The sequence below is a fragment of the Sminthopsis crassicaudata genome, chromosome 5 (assembly GCF_048593235.1).
Source record: "Sminthopsis crassicaudata isolate SCR6 chromosome 5, ASM4859323v1, whole genome shotgun sequence".
NCBI lineage: Eukaryota > Metazoa > Chordata > Mammalia > Dasyuromorphia > Dasyuridae > Sminthopsis > Sminthopsis crassicaudata.
The window spans coordinates 196451881-196474252 of NC_133621.1; the positions used below are offsets into that span (position 1 = coordinate 196451881).

The following is a 22372-nucleotide window of genomic DNA, read 5'->3' on the forward strand; positions in this document are numbered from 1 at the left end:
GCTACCACCCCCATCAAAATCATTTCTAATTTTGACAGTTACATATAGGTCAGCTTTCCGATAGTTAACATCAAATTTGGTAGGTTCTTGCTGTATTCTATTTTTTTTTTTTTTAATATCATACTCTTCAATATATAGTCTGTATATTTCTGTTCCTCAATAAATGTTTTAAACATAATAAGATCACCATACATTTAACATTTAAGTTTGGATTGAACAGACTTTCTAATGTAGGCTTTCTAGTAAAATTTCTTGTGTTACCATTTATTTCAGCTATTAAATCCTTTCATTCATATTTAAAAATAATGTAAGTAGTTTTAATCTCTTTAGATTTACATGCTTAACCATCTGAGCTATTTGGCTAATAAAATGTCTTAAAAGTTTATAGGCTTCTTTGCTCAGATATTCTTTAAAGAATATCTTTAAAATAGCATTAATGCCTATGTGTGCTATGAGACTTTTTGTAAATGTATTTTCATTTTTAGAAGCAGAGCAACACAATCTAATGGATTTGGACATAAGTTGCGATTTCTGCTATGTGCAGAAAGGTCCCATATGACCATTTGCTCATTTTTTAAAGATGAGGTGTTCTTAGCCTCATTTGAGGATAACAAGATTGAGAAAAGTGTGTTTTTCTATATTTAAATATACGAATGGCACATGATTTTGCCAATATGGTTGCTTTTCTTCACCATTTAGAAATGTCATAGAGGGGTTATCAGTAGACAATTTTAATTTCTAGTCACTTTTCAACAGTAGCTTTCGCTTTTATATAGTTGCTTTTGTGAACTCAAAGATAACTTGTTTCTATATAGTCCTTTCAGTTATGATTCCTGGCTCCATTTGGGCAATGATAACTAGAAGGATTTGTGATTTCCTTCTTTAGTTCATTTTACAGATGAGGAAATAGAGGAAAATAGGATTAAGTGACTTGTTGAGGGTCACATAGCTAATAAATCTGGGGCTGAATTTGAACTCAGGTCCTCTTAAATCCAGGCCTGGCACTGCCATCTAGATGTCCAAAAGATGGCTACTTACTCTGGTAATTATGACTGGGTGAAGGTAATTCCCTTTCTTAAACAGTCTGCACAGCTACATTATTGTGTTTAATAAGTTTTGTTGTTGTTGTTGTTGTTGTTTTTTTTTTTTTTTTGGTTGTCAGTTATGCTACCTTAACATGTAGTTCAAGTTAATTTTTCTTTTTTGTAATTTTTTTTTGTGTTGAACTACGTAATAATTCTATAATGATAATATTATATATCATAATATATATAAATATAATAAAGAGAACTATGTAAATATATGGTTATATGTATTTTATTTATATTATGTATATAATTATATATATATATTATATATAAAATAAATATAATAATAGAACTATGTAAAAGTCCTTCAGGCACTGATTGGAAGCTGTCATTCAAGAAACATAAAAAAATTTTTTTATAGTACCCCAAAAATGTTAGCATGAATGTCATTAAGACCAAAATGCAATTGTACATTAATTTTAATGTTTGAGAAGTTATTTTAATAGTTTATGTCTGTTGGTAGTGGTGTTTAATATGAATCTAATCTTACTCTATCTTTTGATGGAAGGCCTCTTCATCTTTGAATTCTTTTATATTTTTCAGGTGTCAAGATTTTAAATGGCCTTTTGACTTAGACATGATTTTTATTCTAATCTTAATTGGAATTAAATTATTATGTGAAAAGAAATTGAAAAAGATTTGACTGTTTAGTTGCATAGATTTTGAGATTGCGAAACATTGCAAGACTTGATTTTGTAACAGTTTTTAACTTTAGTGAGATATAGTCACAGTCAGAAAATGTCAGATGTCAAAAAATGTGCAATGCTTTGTTGCTCAAAACAAATATGATGACTCATTCTAGATAATGCTTTCAGGGTTTATAGCCCTATTCAGAAGCAAAATGTTCCCTCACCACAATTTACAGATTAGGAAATTGAGGTTCTGAAAGATGAAGTGGTTTCAAGTCATTGAACATTTATTAAGTACCCAATATATGCAAGGCATTGGGAGCATAAGGATAAAAGTCATTTTCAGGAATTATCATGGCACAGGGGGAAAGTTTTTAACTAGAAAGGAAATGGGTTTAAAGTCAGCATTTGATGTTTATCAAATGTATAATCATCTCTAGGCCTCATCTGTAAAATGAAGGGTATCTAGCACTGGTAATTAATAAAAGGTGATTAATAAATCCTCATTTACTTAGCTGACAAGCATTTATTAAGTGTTAAGTGTTTAAGACACTGAGAATACAAGTAAAAAAGTGTTACTTCTTAAAATCAGTATTCCTTCTTGAATAGATGCTTTGAACCCTGCTTTTGACCCAACAAGCTCTTGATTCCCAAATCCTTAGAGGTGAGGAATTATTTTCCAAAAAGGAAGATAGTGATATTGTCCTCTAGAAGAAAAAAATAAATATTTTACCCAATGTTGGGGAAACCCTGGCTCAGGATACATATTCTAGCATTATGTGAAATGGTTCTGACTTTTAGAAATAGATGAGCTAACCTGAGCTAATTGATGTTTTTTATATATATATATATATATATATATTTTTTTTTTTTTTTACTTTGATATCAATATTTTGAAATGCTTTTTCAGTCCTAGATACTCTTTATGTAAATAAGTATTAGTTGCTCAATTTTAAGCTTATTCTTATACCAGAGTTGTCTAAATTGTTTTATGTGTTGTTGTTGTTGTTTTTTTTTTTAATTTCTAAGCATATTCTTGTTTCATTTTCTTATTACGTTACATTAAATAGCTAAGACATCATTTGGGCCACCATTCTACTTCAGTTATTAGGCAGTATCATTTTGATGGAAGGCAGCTAGTCTAGTGATTAACCTTAGTCCTATCTCTGACTAGCTATGTGACCATAGGCAGGTCACTTAACTTCTCAGGAGATTTAGGCTTCTCTAAGATTATAGGGAACATTTGCTGATTTGTTTGGAGAAGAGATTAATTTACAGATTAAGGACAGCTCTGGACCCAAAAAAATTAATTTACAGATGGACAGTTAATAACAACTCACAGATCTGCCCCATCTCCCCCCAAAAAGATAACTTCAATAAGAGGAACACAGTAAATAAAAATACTTTTCCCAGCCCTATCCCAGTCCCACTGGCCCTTCAGCAACATTGTATCAGTAGCCAAACAGTCACTAACCACATTAGGAAATGTATAGTATCTAGAATTATTATCTATCTTGTCCAGCAAGACTTTTACACCACCACACTTGGATTATTGCATTCAGTTTTGCCTTCAGCTTTAAAAAAAAGGGGGGGGGGATTAAAGAACATTTAGAAGAGTAAAATCAGAATGGTGAAAGTTAAATGAACTGTTATATGTAGCCTGGAAAAAGAAAATTGGGAGACATGAGTACACTGTGTAGTAGTGGAAGAGCTCTCATGTAGAAGAGGATTAGATTTGTTCTGCTTGGTTTCAGAGAGCAAGAAGAAATCAGATTGTAGAACCATAGTGTGTAATAAACCTGAATGACTCCCAACAACTTGGGTAAAGATTCATTATTCAACAAAAACTGCTATGAAAACTTAGAGGCAGTCTGGTAAAAGAAAAATAAATTCCATAATGTATACTGCAATACCTTCAAGTAATACAGATCCAAGATATAAAAGTTTGTATACTTGCATAAAAAATAGATAAGGAAAGAGTTTCTTAATGTTGGGAGATAAAAATAGAAAAATCTTGATTAAATAATATTGAAAATTCATATTAAAAAGGAAAACATTTTTGAAAGCCCAATTTAAATATATAAAAACAAAAACCATTTCCCTATAAATATTTAGTGAAAGAATTATGAAGACACAAGAAAAACAAAACTACAATCAAAAAAAATTCTTTACGTTCATTCTCAAATACAGATTGGTAAAGATGAGGGAGGAAAAGGAAAATATTAGGAGGTGGACAGTCATACCTAATCGATTGTTAATGAAGCTATGAATTTATCCAAAAGACAAATAATTCCTTGGCATACACTCCCAAAATGCCTTTAAAAAAAAGAAAAGAAAAGAAAAAGAACAAGCAAGATGGTGCCAGGCCTGTAGTCAGGGACCTCATCTTTGTGAGTGCCCTCAAGACACTAGCTTTGTGACTTTGGGCTAGTCACTTCACCTTATTTACCTCAGTTTCTCTTCTGTAAAAATGAGCTGGAGAAGGAAATAGCAAATCATTCCTCTCTATATAACTTCAAATGGAATCAGGAAAAGTCAGACATGACTGAACAATAAAAAGCTATATGTACAAAAATATAGCAACACCTTTTATTGAAACAAAGAACTAGCATCTGAGAAGGGAATATGAACAAATAATGTTCTGGGAATGTAAAGAATATCATAAGAAATGATGAAAGAGACATATTCAGAGAATATGTGAAGAGCTGCCTGAAATGAACAGAACCATATAACATCGTAAAGAAAAACAACTAAACAATCATGATTCCAAAATACCATAAATGAAGGAATGTTTCCCACCTTTAACAGAAGGAAATAATATTTAAGTGTATGGATTTGTTTTGCTTGAGAATGCTTTCTTATTACAAAGGAGGGCGGGAGATTTTTGAGGAGAGAGAGGAATGAGAAGAGAAAGGATGGGTAGTCAGTCATGTCAAAAAGAAGGGAAAATCTTTTAATTCACAAAAAATGAAATTCAAAAGGGAATACAAATGAGCAAGGTAGTTTTTATAAGAAATATGTAGATTGTAAATTTAAAAATACAAGCTGTAAAAAATGGAGTATTCTTGTTCACAAATGGGTTGGATCAAATATCCCTTCTAAAATTTTCATTGTTTTAGTTGATTCAGTCTTGATTTTTCATTTGTTCACTTCTCATGAGCCCATTTAGGGTTTTCTTGGCAGAGAGACCAGAGTGGTTAGCAAACCATTTCCTTCTCCAGCTCCTTTTACAGTTGGGGGAACTAAGGCAAACAGGGTGAAGTGACTTGCTTAGGTCATACTGCTATTAAGTGTCTGAGGCTATATTTGAACTAAGATCCTCCTGACCCCAGACCGGGTGCTTATCAGCTGTGCCACATAATTGCCTTCACATTCATTACTGAAAGACTTTCTATGGAGATTGAACATTTTTACTACTGATTTGTGGTTTCCTTAGATCACTATACTCAAACAGCTTAATGGTTTTTCTCTTTTTTCTTTTTTTTTCAGGCTAAACAATGTACCCCTTTTAGGTTTGTACTTCATCATTTTGAACCTAAATCCTTTAGCCTGCCATGTGTTACTAAGTATTATAACACCCCTGGCTGTGTGTACAAAATCGAACATGTAACTTCATGCCTTCATATGGGTTAGCTATTCAAAATTAAGTTCTCTGGTGACTAATGTACTAGTAAACAAGGGTTGTACAAAAAATGTTCCAGCCAATGAAATCTTTGTGCTCTTCTCCCCAATCACTTCCTTTATTGAAAGCACAAAAGATATTGTTAACACATCGAGTCTTAAATTCTTCCAAAGTCACATAGAGAGGATAGTGCCTCATCATTCGTGGCAAGAGCCACACATGGCGGTAGGTGAACCTACAATCTAATTCTCCACAATTGTTTTTTAGGGAGGAGCTGGAGTTGCAGCTACTCAGCTACCCAGCTCTGACCCTGCATGGCTTAACCCCCTACAGGCATATCAGAAGAAAGCTAGTAAAGTACAATTTATCTTTTCCCTTTCCAATAATAATTTGCTCCTGAAGTAAATTTTTCTAAAGAAGGCAAGATATATAGGATCTTAGGAGGAAACCAAAACTAAGTATATTTGCTTGGGAAAACAAACCAATAAAATTTGAGAAGTTGTGTTTTGGTTCTTTAATGTGTTATCTGAATTTGACTCTATTCATGTTCATATATATTTCAGGGAGTGAAGCCAGCCAGCTTTGACAAAGTAGCAATTCCTGAAGTAAAGGAAATTATTGAAGGATGTATACGCCAAAACAAAGATGAAAGGTAAGTTATTTTCTTTAAGATTTAGGCATTTGTATTATATTAAGCACTCCCCAAAATAGTTTTGAGCATAAGTATATTTCACATTATTCACCTTGGATTCATTATTAAGTAACTTAATTATTGGTTTTACTCATTGTTACACAAATCAACACAACAAAATTCTATTATCTTCTGAAATATATACCATAGGCTAAATTATACCACATGCCTACTTCCATTTCCTCTCTTTTCCCACCCTTTTATCCCCATCTCCAACCATGTATCTGAAGAGTAAGCAAAAGTGAATTTCATTTCCCCATTGTGAAAATGCGTTTTCACTAAGTTCATTTTTTGTTGCTGTTGTCGTTCTTCTTAAATTCAGACTTGAGTGTTTTATAGCATTTTAAAGTTTCACTCGGGTACTAAGTTTTGATACGTAAAATAACATTTTGGCTTTTTAAGTTGAAATTTACAGGTCTTGAATCATTATTGCCACTATGCCAGAGCAGAAAGGAACAAAACATCCAGTTTCCTTTCATTTAAAAGAGGGAAGAGGAGAGGAGGGAAGATTCTGCCTAAGGCATAGGAGGAGGCCTAGCTTAGTCACTTGTACTAACTGAGGACTTTTCTCAGAGGAGTGGCAAATATATCTGCCATATGACTGACTCATCAACATTTGGGGTCTGGCTGAAATCCAGTGCCTTTTTTTTGAGTGAGTTCATTTGTGTATTGGTCTTGATTAGCCCAAATCTGACAGCAATCGATCTATAAACATGACAAACTCAAATTTTTTTATCTTTTTAACAGATAAACATTTTTATCAATAACATGTGTTTTTATGTCACTAAACTTTTCCTAGTATTCCCTCACCCTCCTGTTGTTATAAAGCCCCTGCTATGTAGAAAAAAAAAATTTTTTTAAAGAAAAAGAATGAAGCTGATTCCCCAGTAAAACTGACCCATCAAAAAAGGATGAATTCACATGCTGTGTTCCACACATAATGTTTGCATGTCCTCCCTGCCCCCCAATATGACTTAAAATCTTCTCAAAGTTTTTTGGGGGGACTGTACCTATTCTTTTTATATATAGATATATACATACATATTTTTCATGAAGATTAATTAAAGATTTGATAGGGTATAGAGAAATCAATCTCTTCACTTTCCCATTTTCATATTCTTAAGAGATTCTAACATTAAGATCTTTCAAATTTAGATTCCAATTGTATTCAAAGTTAAATTCCCATTTTAAAAAGATCTTAACTGTAAGAAGAATGGATTTTTTTTTTTTTTTTTTTTTTTTTAGGCTGGGGTTAAGTGACTTGCCCAGGGTCACACAGCTAGGAAGTGTTAAGTGTCTGAGACCAGATTTGAACTCGGGTCCTCCTGAATTCAAGGCTGGTGCTTTATCCACTGTGCCACCTAGCTGCCCCCGAAGAATGGATTCTTAATCTAATTTAAGGGGTTTTTTAAAAATTCATTTCAAACTGAAATGTTGAGGTAGTTAATTTGTGATGTTGAAATATGGGGACAGTTGGTTTGAAACCAAAATTTATAGGTTATATTCAACAGCGATATTTTGTGTGTTGTAATTGATAAAATGATTTTGGATTAAACATATGTAAGTGGCACAGATGCACAGAGTTCTGGACTTGGAGTCAGGAAAAACTGAGTTCAAATCTAGCCTTAGACACTTAATAACAGTGTGGTTTTAGACAAATTACTTAACCTCTGTCTGCCCTAGTTACCAGTCTTTAAAGAATGGAAATTGCCGGAATTCTGTCTTCCCAGAAATCAGCCGGAATCAGGATCACTAAACATCTTTATTCTTGATCTTTTATGGTCAAGGTCAGGGGGTTAGGTCTAGCAATCTCACACACACCTTCCTCCCTCAAACTCCAGGAGAGACTGACTCAGCGTTGTCTCAATTTCTTCTTCCTCCTCCTATTCTTCCCACACACGTCACTTCTCCCTCTTTGTCCTACCAATCAAGTCAGCACAGAACAGCTGGGGAGGGTCAACCTTCAAACAAGTTAATAGGGAACTGTCCAATTGGCAATTAGTCTCATGTGTTTCATTATCCAAGTGCATTGCTCAGTTCTAGCCCTTTACAGAAATAATAAAAGCTCTACTTAAAATGCTAGATATAACTATAGATATGTGGTAATTGATTATTATTTCATATAGTTTTAGGTTTAATTGCATTTTGTTAGGAGATGCCTCTTATTAATAAATTGGTAAAATATAATCAAGTCTTCTTTTGTTCTTATGTTTAAAGAAAAATTAAGGGAAGAAGCTATGTTGATAACATATAAAATTCTTTGAAGACTATTTTCAAAATTTAGCGATTTTATGTTTGAAAGTGATGAATACTATGTTTAGTAGAAAGAATAAAGGATTCTGCCACATTGAAAGATTGTTTTGTTTTTAATGCTATTATTTTCTTCCTTCTCTAGATATGCTATCAAAGACCTTTTGAACCATGCCTTCTTCCAGGAGGAAACAGGAGTAAGAGTAGAACTAGCTGAAGAAGATGATGGTGAAAAGATAGCCATTAAGCTATGGTTACGAATTGAAGATATTAAGAAATTGAAGGGGAAATACAAAGACAATGAAGCGATTGAATTTTCCTTTGACTTGGAGAGAGATGTCCCAGAAGATGTAGCTCAAGAAATGGTAAATGCATTTTCTCTTTTTGCAACCATTCCAAATATCTGTGTAAGATTGTGCTAGTGACACAAAACTGAGATTTACAGGGATAAATGTAAAGCTAACTACAAAGTCATGTCTGAACAGTAGCTCATTTGAAAAAGATTTAGGCAGGTTTAGTGGCCTTGCAAGCTTAATATAAGTCAGCAGCATGATATCATAGCCAAGAACATTAGTTGCATTAAAAAGCATAGTTTGTAGGATAAGGGAAAGGTGCAGGATATAGGATGAGGGATGCCTATGTCTGGAGTATTGGGTTTATTCTGAAGGGTCATTAGTAAGTTTTTTGTGTTTTCAAAGTAGAACCACCAGAATGGTACATGGTCTCAAAAACATGCTACATTTATATCGGTTGAAGAAATTGGGGACGATTAATAAGAAGATTTGAGTGACCTGAGAGCTATCTTCAAGTATTGAAGAGTTATTATATCTTTGTAAGTTCCATCAGCTACCTTAGTTCTAGTCCCTGGAGGAAAAGGTTTAGCCCCAGGGACTAGAACTAAGGTAGTTGATAGAACTTACAAAGATACATACATTTGTTATATTAATTATAGAATCACAAGATTTTTGAGCTGGGAAAAGATTACCTAGGTAACCACTGAAATTTGTATAGTACTAAAAATTTCATTTGTCCAAAAATGTGTCTCCCAATCAACAACAAAGCTTCCCACAGTGCTTGAAATTGCCAATTTTGTATACATCAGCACACATATTTCTTATTTCCTCTCAAAAGCATGTAAGTATTTTTAAGTCAAGAACTTTGTATTTCCAGTACACAGTATGGTGCCTGGCATTTAGTAAGCACTTAATTAATGTTTGCTTGGTAAATGTTTTTCAGAGACCATTTCCAATAGGAATGAGATGCAGGATAAGCTATTTTTAATGAGGGAGTAGTATAAAAGAAAAGTCTTAAGGCATATGTTCCAAAAGGGCAAACCCAGTTTAGGTATTGCAGTGCAAAGCACTTGTATATACTTAGTTTATGCTTCTGTGGGGGTTGGGGGAAGTTGAGGGATACGTGAAGCAAGTTCTACTAAATTTCCAATTTTCCCTAGTATTTGGAGTACTTCCTTCCCAGGTCTACTCATTCTTTTCTCTCCTTGATATTTCCTAATATACTTTGATATACTCTGTTGTCCTTTAGGTAGAGTCAGGGTATGTCTGTGAAGGAGATCACAAGACCATGGCCAAAGCCATCAAAGACAGAGTGTCCCTGATAAAGAGAAAAAGAGAGCAGCGACAGTTGGTAAGAGAAGAACAGGAGAAAAGAAAGCAAGAAGAGATCAGTTTAAAGGAGCAAGTTGAACAGCCAACAGCTGTTTCTCAGGCTGGGACCAAATTGATTCCTTCTACTCCTGGCACAGTTACTGTCTCTACCACATCAGCTTCAGTTTCCACCCAAGTGGAGCCAGAAGAACCAGAGGCAGATCAACACCAACAACTGCAGTATCAACAACCTAGTCTCTCTGTGTTGTGTAAGTATTTCTATAACAAAGTAATTCTGCTTGCAATTTAGTGCACTATCATTTCTAATGGAATTAAAAGGTAGCTTCTAATTGTAAGTTAAAAGTGGGAATGATTTGGAAGTGGTTTCTCTTTCCTATATTTATGATCATAGAATTGAACACATTAATCTGCTAAATGCTCCATTTAACATGTCTGGACTCAATCTGATTCTTGGGTATAATTGGCCATGAACTAGTAGCAGTTTTCAGGATTTTTTTGTTTGTTTGTTTGTTTGTTTTTGTTTGTTTTTTTTTTTCTTTCAGTTTTTGTACTAACATCATGTCCCCTATACAACATCAATTACTGGAAGACTTTGAAAATTATGTAACTTTGAATTGAAATTAGCTAGATAAAAGGGAAGCTTAGTATAATGGATGGAAGAGCCAGCCCCAGACTCACAAAGTAGTTTTGTGAAACTAGGGTAATTCATTTAACTTATATCCCAGATAACGGGCAAGATTCAGAAGTGGCAAAGAAGGTACAGAATTCGATTAGTAGAGGAAAATTCTTTGCCAGGAAATTCCCTACATTGATGAAATCATAGATACAGACCAAATAAAGATAACCTAATTAATGCTGTTCTGTGAACCAATCCATATAGAGAGAGTAGTTGGAATGAAAGTTGTGCTCCTGATTGAAAGGAGAGTGATCTTAGTCATTAGAAGACATTTTCTATATTGCTTTTGTGGTTTACATCCTTGAAGAATGTACATATGAGGAAACTGAATCTTACATTGTGCAAGAGATTGTCCTCATGACTCCAGAGTGCTTTTTCACACTGCCTTACTAATTGGTTTTATAGAACACTCTTATTTATTGGACTCTATACCTTTCTAGCTGATCCTGGCTTTGATCACCTTTAATATGCTATGTATCTCTGAATTGTCATCATTGTTAACAACTTGATGAGTCAGGCTTAATAGCATTGTACCTCTATATTGTACCTATATTCTAGACCAATAACCAGGAGGACACAGAGCTTAAGTGACTTGCTTGGGGCATAGTTCTTCTCCCTGGACCAGGATTTTAAATTGTTTTTTTTTACTCTAAGACAGTCCACTTCATCAAATTGCCTCTTTTTGTTATAGAAGCCAATTACTAAGTTAAACAGGATAATATTAAAGTAGTTTTAGAAGTTTTATGAACTTTTTAATCTATGTGGTGTTATGTCTTGTTATTCCCCTAAGCTGATGGAACAGTTGACAGTGGTCAGGGGTCTTCAGTCTTCACAGAATCTCGAGTAAGCAGCCAGCAGACAGTCTCATATGGGTCTCAACATGAACAGGCACTTTCAACAGGCACGATCCCAAGCTATACAGCTTCTGTTGTTCAAGCACAATCCCAGCCTCATGGTGTATATCCTTCCTCCACAGTGGTAAGTAAAAGTATAAGAAACTACGTAATTATATTTACAGCAGAAAAGCTTCTAGGATCAATCCATCCCTACTACAAGGTACCAACATATGTTAAAGAAGAAAACTGAACCATGATATGCAAGCTGTTACACACCTTAAAGAAAAGCTTTTTGGTGCATATGATTAGGGTGATGAGTGAACACATTACTTAACCAGCTTAAGGCCTTCAATTATAATGGCCAAGCTCTAGTCACAGTAATGTAACTAGTTCTTTTACTAGTAAAGAACAGCCAAATCAAAATTGTTCTAAGAAACAAGAACTGTGAAAGCAGTTGATTTTTTTTTTTTTTTTTTTAGGAGTTTTTTTTTTTTTTTCAGAAGTGTTATTTGTTGAGCATTTTTTTGTTAGATTTCTTATTGTGGAAGTCACAGGTAAGTGACTCATATAGAATGCTGCATGTGAGCACTCCAGAATGAACAAAACCTGTGTTTGCATTTCCATTTTATTTAGTGCTTGTGTAGTTTACCATAAGTTGCTGTGCATATATTCCTTCCTTGGAAAGTCTGTTGGGCACAAATTCCTTCCCTACTGTATATTTGCCTTCCCCTAACCCCTTTCTCTTCTTCTCCCTCCCTCTTCTCTCGCCCCTCCCCCCCAACCTCTGTTGTTATTTTTTGACTACTTGTTCATTTTCAGTAAATTTATGGTGATTATTTCCTAAAATATTATATGTGTATACATACAAGTATATGTATATCTTATGGACACAGTATTATCCCTGGGGTCACTATCTCTCTTAGCCCCTTTCTTCTAATATGGAGCCCATTTTGAGATATATTTTAAGATAATGGCATATTTCATGAGTCTTCTGAGGTCCTTAGATTTTTCTATGGATCTTAATAGTTGTATATTAGTTATATAAAACATTGATTATAATTGGTATTATCTTATCAATTAATTGCCTTAAAAGAGCCTTTGGTTAAAACATTTATTTCCATCTGTAGCCAAATAGCCAGTCTTGTCTAATTTTTTCAAAAGGCTGTTGATTTTCATGTTTGTGGTATTCTTCTTTAAATGTATTTTTCATTAAGTCCTTTTATTTACCCTATAGCTTCTTATCCCAAAGTGTGTGGGGTGGGTAGGGGAATATGGCTTGTATCATAACCTTTTCTAACAATCTTGAGTTGATTGACTTCCAAGTTTTATGGCCACAATAATTAAAGGGGAAATACTAATCTTCTGGGAGGGAGAGGGGAAAAGGGAAGGGGAAGAAATTAAAATTGGTTGAAAGAGCTCTAAAAAAGCTATTTGAAAATTGTTCTTTTGCCCCGGAAGATATTTCTAGTTTCCTCAGTGTGTATTCAACATTTTTTGTCTGAACCTTTTTTGGATGTTAAAATTTAATTTTAACATCTTGTAGAATGTAAGCTCCTTGAGGGCAGGAATTGTTTAATTTTTGTCTTTGTGTCCCAAGTACTTACCACAGTGCCTTGCACATTAAAGACGTTTGAGTATTTTATTGATTTGTTTTAATTTTCATTGAGAAATGTAAAAGGAGAGTTCTTGGCTATAAGTCTGTAGTCTACTGAGAAAAATTTAATTTGAAAAAAATCATGTCTGCTGTTCTCATGTTTTAAATTTTATTCTAATTCTTATTAACAATTAAATTTCAAGTTTACTGGCTTCATTTGCCACAGGGTTGTGAGACTTTGGGAGTTGAATTTAAAAGAAATAATTGTTGGGAGCAGCTAGGTGACATAGTGGATAGAGTACCAGCCCTGAGTTCAAATTTGACCTTAGACACTTAACACTTCCTAGCTGTGTGACTCTGGGCAAGTCACTTAACCCCAATTGCCTCAGCAAAAAATAAATTAAAAAAAAAAGAAGTAATTGTGATCTTTAATTTTTAATTCACAGACATAGATGGGCAATGGTGACTATTAGGCAGGAATCTCTTTGCCTTCTGACACTTCATAGCAATATAGTAAGATTTTGTCATTTTTTAAGTGTTTATTTAAAATTAAAATAGTATTTCACTTTTAATACATTAGATTTGTATGGTACCTCTTCTCCTAAGGAGCTCAAACCACCTAAATTATATTGATCCTTACAACTCTATTGGTAAAGCATGAAGATGAAGAATGACCATATTGTTCAACCAGTAAAAACATAATGTTATACTGTATTTAATTATATATAGTTTTTTAAAGCAAATTTTCTTGAATAAGAACTCTCTCCCAATACATATGATAAAAATAATAATGTATTTATAAATCTGATTCTTCCTAATAAAGAAACATATATTTCTTCCAATGTATTCAGTATTACTATAGATTTGATCCCTATAAAATATGCAATGCAGGTATTTTTTTTTTCTTATATATTCTTGAAACCCAGAGACCCTCAAATGCATACATATATTATGTTCCTGCCTTTAAATATATCCTTCCATCAATTAAAAAACATTAAAAACTAGGATAGTAGAGTCAGAATATCCTAGAGGGTATTTGCATATGAGGCAACAGGTTTTATGAACCTTTCTGGATGAAAAGGGAGCAGCAGTGAGTTGTCACCCCAGTGATTTATTTTCAAGTGAATTTATCTAGAGTGCTTCATAAGCAATTCTATTAGTATTGAGTGGGGATTGTTACCTTCGCATCCTAACTATGTCCCATTTCTATTACATGTTTGGTTGTTTTTTTCTCCAGTATACTGTATTTATCTTCATTTTTTGTTTTTTATTTAGCCTCATCGTGATGATAGCATGTTGGTTTGTGTTCCCCATCTTTCTGCTGTTCCTTTTATGTCCCGCATCTCTCCCAGTGTTCCTTCTACCCCACCACCAATGCTGTCTGCTCCTCTTTCTCCTTCCCACCTTCGGACTGCTCCTGAAGAAACATTTGCTGAAAAACTTTCTAAGGCATTGGAGGATATCCTGCCCATGCACTCTACCTCTCCATGCAAGCAAAGGCGCTCCAGCTTGCCCTCCCTCTTTGTCAGTCCTGAATGTTTATTATACTTCCTGGAAAAATGAAGATAAGTCACTATTAAATACATCCAGGCTTTTAGAATTTTAATAAAAATGGAGCATAGTCTAGAGTAGACAGAATTATAACATTATATTTCTGGAGAGTGTCTCTTTTTTAGTAATCTTTTTTCTGGGAGTCATGATGGAGTTGAAATGAAACTTTGAAGTCTTAATGTGATTAATGGTGGAGATTATATGAAAAGCCTATTTATCTTCCATCCTAAGCTGAAAGGGAAGAACAAATCCAGTCAGTCTTAGATTTCAGATCTGCCAAAAAAAGATTTATCCTAAACTAATTTAAGGTCTGCTGCAGAGACTTGAAATTGCATACTGAGTTCCCTTGTTTAGAATAAGACCTCTATTAAAATTTTACCAAGAGGGATAATAATGATCTCCTCATAATATTTCCATATATTGGTTGATCAAGTCTTAAACAGAAAATATAATATTCTCCCTAAAGAAATGGGAATCAGAACCAGTTCATTCTTATTGAGGGATGAAGTGGGAAGAGTGGAAAGGAATAGACCTTTTGTCCCCACAAACAGATATAGTCCTTCAGTTTTACAGAGTCAAGTTAGATGAACTAGCAATTCTATTAAAAACTGTCAGTTAAATTTTTTAAAAATCCAGATTCATAAATTTGGAACAAATCTCAGATTATTTTGGTAATATCAAAGTTTTACATTTTCTCCCTGGTTGATTGTAAAAGGAAAAACATCATTAAAAATTCAACCTGTTGAATTTTTTATAGAAAATTTTGCCTGAATAGAATTGACTGAAATACTAGAATTATTTGGATATTTCAGTAAAAGAGAAAGGCACATACTGTTTCCTTATAGAAGTATTCCTCTTTGGCTTTATATATATATATATATATGGCTCACTACCTCAGTGAAGGTGCTACTACTAGGGAGGGAATGAAGTAAATGTTTTGACACAAGTATTGAAAGATTTTTTCACTAAGAGCTGTGTTCTAAAAAATAAAGCTATATTTATCCTATCATCTCTTTTAAGAGTTAGCATCCTACACTTAAGTTCTCTCATTTCTAAAAGGTGATTTAGGAATCTGAGCATATGCCCTCCAGGAGCTAACATCGTGGGTTCTTTACATCAATATTGAAGTCTTAGTCCAATGAAAGAACATAGGGTGTCTTTTTTTTATTATTATTAAGTAGCATATGAAAATAAATTGCCTTAGCCTGTGATTTGTTTTGATTATTATGCTTGTTGGAGTATAAGATCAGTGACTAAGATTATCTTAATAATATCTGACCTAACCCTCTCATTTTAAGAGTTAGGGGGCAATTGTTCACAGGTCACACAGGAAGTAAGTCTCTTGCAGAGGAGAAAGCGGAACTGGCTCTCTGACTCCAAATTCCTCTATAATTTGGTCAGATCACTAATTTTACATTTTCAGAACTGAAATTAAAGAATTTTTACTTATTAGAAGTACTGTTTACCTCGTAGGTTATTCCTTAAGCTAATATTGTATATGCCTTTGATGGGGTACCAAACACTATGGTCCCAGAGTTTATGGATAATTCTTGTTTGAAAGAAAAAGAAAAAGTTCTAGGCCTTCTATGAAGGACATAAAAGGTTTTAAAAGTACACTCTAGTGTTTAGACATTAGTACTCTTGTTTGTTTACAAGTCTGACTTTACCCTGTGCTAGATTGGGCAGTGTAATTATCCAAATTAGTCATGTTAAAAGTTTTGCCCCTTAATAGATTAAAATGCGAGCTCCCTGAGATTAGAGACTATCTTTTCTATCTGTATCCAACTCTTACCATTGTACTTTGCAAATAGTTAACAATCAAAATGATGTTTATGCTCATTCATATATGATATAGACATAGAACATAGGAAAATCAATTCATAAGAAGTTTCAGGAGAGAGCAGCACATCCCTGAAATTCAATTAGTGTACAGATTTATAAGATAATGTTGAAGCCTGTAAGGTAGGTGGGAATATTAAATACAAATTGAAACATATTTTCCATATTATTAAAAAATATTTTGAGGAAGGATAACTTTAATTTCTTTTCCATTGGTGGCATTGCTCCATTAATTATTAAAGCTTAGCAGAATGAACAAAATAATCATTTATAAACAAAACTCTAAAACTATGGTCCTACAATCCATTGTTGAGTTATTGTTTTATTTGTTCATTATTGACAAGGAAAGAGACGTTATTAATTTGAAAAGCAGTATCTAACCAAAGAAAAGATTCTCATTTGTCCATTTTGCGCTGGATGTATTTAATAGATATTTATGCCATTTCTATTACTTTCAAAAACACATATTTGTCTTGCTAATCTTAATTTGGAGCAGTGTTCTTAAAAGGTGTTACAGAACTGCTCTTGAGCAAGCTATACATGTTTAATGTAATTTCATGTCTAAATATATGAATTACTTGTCTTGTTCATGTTGATACAGCCTCAGTCCATGGTGCATCCGTGTGGGGGGACCCCAACATTCTCAGAACCACAGATATTTTTCCCAACCATTCATGAGCGTCCCGTCTCTTTTTCACCTCCTCCTACCTGCCCACCAAAGGTGGCCATTTCTCAGCGTCGCAAGAGCACCTCCTTCTTGGAATCCCAAACTCGCCACTGCCAGCCCCTGTTGAGGACTCTTGGCCAAAACCTCCATCCTACCAGTGGTAGCCCAACTAACTGGACCACAGAGGCAGTGGTCATGTTGGGTACTACAGCCACTAGGGTTACTGGAGAGCCACATGAAGTACAAGTTCATCCTGTGTTTGAACCAACTCAAATTTATAATGACTATAGACCTGGACTAGCACTTCCAGAAGAAGCTCACTATTTGATGCCTCAGGAAACAGTATATCTAGCAGGAGTACATTACCAGCCCCAAGGAGTAGAACACTGTGATGGCATAACATACAATTCCCCAGTACTGTCGAATCCTACGAAGCTGACCCCTGAACAGAAGCTAATACAAAGTGTTCCCCCCTCAAGCTCTGTCTTTGAATTTCCAGCTGGTCAGGCTTTCTTGGTAGGACACCTTCAGAGCCTGAGGCTAGATTCTGGAATAAGTCCAGCTTCTCCCCTGTCAAGTGTCTCTGCCCCTATTAGTGCAGATGCCACATGTTTGAAATTTCACCCAATTTTTGTTCCACACTCTGCACCTGCTGTGTTAACTCATAGCAGTGAGGGCAGAACTGGCTGTGTATTTGAATTTCATGTTCATACACCAAGCTCCTCTTCAGGAGAAGGAAGTGATGTTTTATCTCAGCGTGTTTATCGGAGTCTTCAGGGGACTCTTGACTTTAATCAGGAAGGGCCATCTCCTCAACCAATTGGATTGCACAGTCGCCTACAGCCTGTGACTGAAGAACAATATAATTATCAAGGGCCAGAATTGACTGTTCCCACTGTGGAGCCTAACAGACAGAATTGGCCTGTTGGAAGTCCAGAATACTCCAGTGACTCATCACAGTTGACATCTTCTGATACAGGAGATTTCCAGTCACCCCCCCCTACAGGGGGAACATCTGCATCTTTTGGTTCTGACTTCCCATTGCCATATATCCATCTGCCTCAGACAGTATTACAAGAGTCCCCACTTTTCTTCTGCTTTTCCCAGGGTACCACAGCTCAGCAAGCCTTATCAGCTTCACTCTCTTCAGGAGGATCTACACTCTATCCTCAGGTTATAGGACAAGCTGTTGCAGAAATTTTTCTTTAATAATGTTTTTATTTCTCCATTAAGTACAATAATCATTCTTAAAGTTTCTTTCATTCAGAGAATATTGAATCTTGGAGCTGAGAAAACTCAAGGTTTTTCAATAGTATATTGGCATTTGTAAAATGAGTAGATTATAAAGCCAAATCCTAATTCCAACTCCCCCCCCCCCTCATGTAGGAATGAAGCATAAAAAAGCTGCTAAATATACCCATAATAAATAATAGATATTTTGAAATGGAAAATAGCATAAGTACGTCTTGGAAAGATTGGTTAAGTGTACCATTACATCTGTCTGATCATGAAATATTTCTTATAGTACTCATGTAATGTAGAATAATGGAGAATTTTGTTTGTATCACATAAAAAAATTAGCAATTATAACTTTACACTTTAGAGGGACTTTTTGTTTTGTTTTCAAGGAGAAGGGGTTAAGAGAATGAAAATATTTGCATAAACTAAAAACTTTAATTAGATTAAAAGGAACTTATTCATGAAACCAATGTAGCATGTTTTAAATGTACATTAATAAATGAACGTTTTTTTAAACTTCCAACAAAACAAGTCAGTATAATACATACAAAGTGATACTTCATAAATAAAAGATTATATGCCAAACCTTTCAAGTGCTAAGTTATAAAGAATTTGGGATCTATAAATAAGTATTTTATTGTGCCCTGTTTGACTTTTTAAAAAGACAGAAGTTACATTTTCATGAGTTTCAACAAAATTGAAGTATGATTATATGTAATACTTTTCCATACAAGACCAAGATAATCCAAAATGGGGGTCGGAGAACTGATTAGCATTGCATAGTTCATAGATCCTCTTGATAAAACATATTCTATCTTTGGACATTCTAGAAATATATCTCTGGTTTTCTTTTAATTACTACTCTTCTAAAGAATCTGTCATGATTTTTGTTCACTAAAATTTAGTGACATTGTGTAATTTAATTATGAGTTTCCAAGGAAACTTGTATAGCCATATAACATCTTGGAACATATATATAAACATAGAAAGTTTTGACTTTTATGAAAACCGTCTATATGCCCAATGATTAAGGAAATGATAAAACAAAAAACATTAGTTTTTGCATTGTCTTTCAGTTCTAAATAACCTTCAGAATTAGTTTTGAAGTTAAAAGGTTAGTCAAGAGAATTGTAATATTTAGTTCTTGTGTTGTAAAGAAATAGAACATCACGTACTCAAAAGAACAACAACAGAAGAAAATACAAATGGGACTGGCAAGTGATGAATGCCATTATCTTTCCTTAACTTCTTTTGTAAAGTCATGCTTTCATCTCTTGCCTATTCATTCAAATTTCTCATCCTTATTTTAACTTGAGACTAAAGTTTGAGATGTTTCATATATCCAAAACATTGATAAACTAATGACATCTGTGACTTTAATGCTTTGTACTTACAACCTAGTGATTCTTAAAAGAGCAAAAAGAACCAGTTTAGTGGTTTTACCTACTTTTTTTTTCTTGACCTGGCTTCTTAAATATAAAAGTAATTCATGGTATTAATCTAATCTTTCACTTTTTTTTGTTTTAAAAAGAGCCCTTAAATTACTCAGCTCGACACTTCCATAAAAATTCTGTTTAACTTTTCTATTACTGTTACTTGATAGCAGATTTATGACTCATAGAAAATACCAATAGGTTATTTTTCAACCTAGTGTCAGAATATGTTATAGAAGATTATGAACCTTCTCTATTTCCACATTTTCTTTACTTCCAAAAAATTATTCTATTAACTTCCCCCAGAAGACTTTGTACAATTAAATAAGCAGTTGAAAATATTTCATTCTCCCCAGCTATCTATGCAAACTTAGATATTTGTTACAATAACAAATTTTTCCTTAAGGTTTTTCTCATTTCAGTTTTTATCTACTTCTTTCCTTTAGACACCGGCACAGAGCCAGAGTCATCTGGCTTCAAGTAACTTAACTGGGATTCCATCTTCCCAGACAGCACAGCATGCTCAGCAGGTATAAATGTCTTTTAATACATATGTTTCTTTCAGAATTATGAATAAGCAGCAAATGACATTGCAATTCTATACTCTTAGAAAACTCTTAAATGATTTGCATTCCTTTTTTCAAGTAATAAACTTGAAGAAGAAAGTAATAATGATAATATTATTTTATTATTATGTATTAAGTAATCAGAAGCAACTTGGGAAACAATTTAAGATTAGTCTTAATATAGCTTAATATTGGGATAGCTAGATGGCACGGTGGATAAAGTACCAACCCTGGAATCAGACATTTAACATTTACTTGCTATGTGACCCTGGGCAAATTATTTAACCCCAAATCCCTTGAAAACCCCTTCCCAAATACAGGGGAAAATGATTGAAGTAGATAGAATATATCTTAATGTTAGTCTTCATATATTATATTTATCATATGTTGTCCCATATAAATGATTTTTCCAACTAGCCAGAGTTTAGTCCTCAAAGTACCAAAAAAGGTGTGATATCTGAAGTAGGGCCTGTAGGCCCTGAAATTCAGACATTGAAGGATAAGCAGCCCCAGGAATGGCAGGCTTGGGTTCAGTAAGGCTCAAGCTCAGAGGTCAGAGCTTTGGAGTCATTATAGAATTACACCAGAAGACTTTTGGCAGAATTTTGCTTTTGCTTTGAACAAGGTGAATACATGCATGATAGGTATGTATATTCAGGGTGTGATCTAGCACTGGTTTTTCAGGAGTCCTTTAGACCAACATTAGGAAGTGAAGCCAGAGTCAGGACTGGGGCTATCCAAAACTATTAACTCCAACTTCTATAATAAATAATTACTAGGGTTTTTTTCTTTCTCAGTTTACATGACTATTCAGTAATAACAGTGAGAGTCAAAGAAGTTTGTTTGGTTGTGTTGTGTACCAGTGTATTTTTAAAGAAATGTCAGGATAAGCCAGCGTTCATTTTTTTTAAGTACTGTATTAAGCATAACATTTTCAAATTTTCATGTATCCTTTCCTATCTGTTATATCTCTTTACCATCCCAACATGTGCTTCTTTTGACTTGTACCTCCTTGCTTACTTCCTTTTAATAAGGACAGCCAACTAGATCACAGAGGTCAATAACAACATGTTAAGAGTGAGCCCCTGAGTGACTGTTAAATATCCTTTTGGTGACAGGCCTCAACTCATTTTCAGGTTTAGGGCATTGTTCCAAAACTTGGATAAATGGGATGTTAATGTATTAAGTATAAATGTTTAAAATAAGTGGGGCAGCTAGATGACTTAGAGGTGACTTAGTGGAAACCAACTAGCCCTAGAATCAGGAGGACCCAACTTTACATCCAGCCTCAGTCACTTAACACTTCCTATCTGTGTGACCCTAAGCCAGTCACTTAAGTCCATTTGCCTAAGCAAAAACAAACAAGAATAAAGTATCTATGATTTAACTATTATTTACAAGACTGATAATTATAGTGATCTAGTTTGGCTACAGTACAATTGAAATTTGTATATATTTACATTTCAAAATACACGGAATCAGGGTTTGTGTGAGATGTGCCATTTAATTATTTGTTTGTTTGTTTTATTTTTTGACACTAGATCTCCCAGGGTAGAAATTCAACAGCTTCTCATAGAGGCCCAATTACCCTGGTGGAAGTGAGAACTTAGATCTGTACTGTTTCCAAGCTGAGTCCTTTCAGTTCTTTTTAGTAGTAAGCCTAGAGTAGTAAGGAGCCTTGTGGCTCCTTACTACTGTAGGACTCATTATATTAGTACTAGAATTAGTGTGGAGACTCACTAGTGTACTTAACCCACTGCAGCTCAGAATACTTGAGCAAGCACCAGCTTCTGGCCTCTCCAGAATAGGGGATAATATGCACGTGCCACAATAACCCACTAAATTAAATAATTTGAAGGGATTCCAGACTCTGGTTAATCTAATCTTTATTTTACACTTTTTAATACTGTCAAAAGTGAACAGTCCAACTTCTAAGTGAAAATCTTCAGGAAACAATTATCCAATTTTTGATTGTTTGGAAATCTCTCCTTAAATTAAGTCAAAAAAAAAAAGCCTCTTTGCACCTTCCTATCCATTACTCATACTTCTAACCTCTGTAAACAAAA

General features: G+C 34.1%; 1 protein-coding gene across 12 annotated transcripts in view; it reads left to right on the forward strand.

Annotated features, from left to right (window-relative positions):
- Positions 1 to 22372, forward strand: part of WNK1 (WNK lysine deficient protein kinase 1) — a 140690-nt gene that overhangs the window by 84152 nt on the left and 34166 nt on the right. For 11 of the 12 annotated variants that reach the window (XM_074269337.1, XM_074269338.1, XM_074269339.1 and 8 more), the window contains 5 exons: positions 5903 to 5991; positions 8426 to 8645; positions 9823 to 10153; positions 11372 to 11559; positions 20187 to 20270. In XM_074269337.1, coding sequence (XP_074125438.1) covers positions 5903 to 5991; positions 8426 to 8645; positions 9823 to 10153; positions 11372 to 11559; positions 20187 to 20270 — 912 coding nt within the window. Of the gene's footprint in view, positions 1 to 5902; positions 5992 to 8425; positions 8646 to 9822; positions 10154 to 11371; positions 11560 to 14286; positions 14536 to 17002; positions 18257 to 20186; positions 20271 to 22372 lie in introns of all 12 variants that reach the window. The other variant, XM_074269349.1, reaches the window with a different exon arrangement.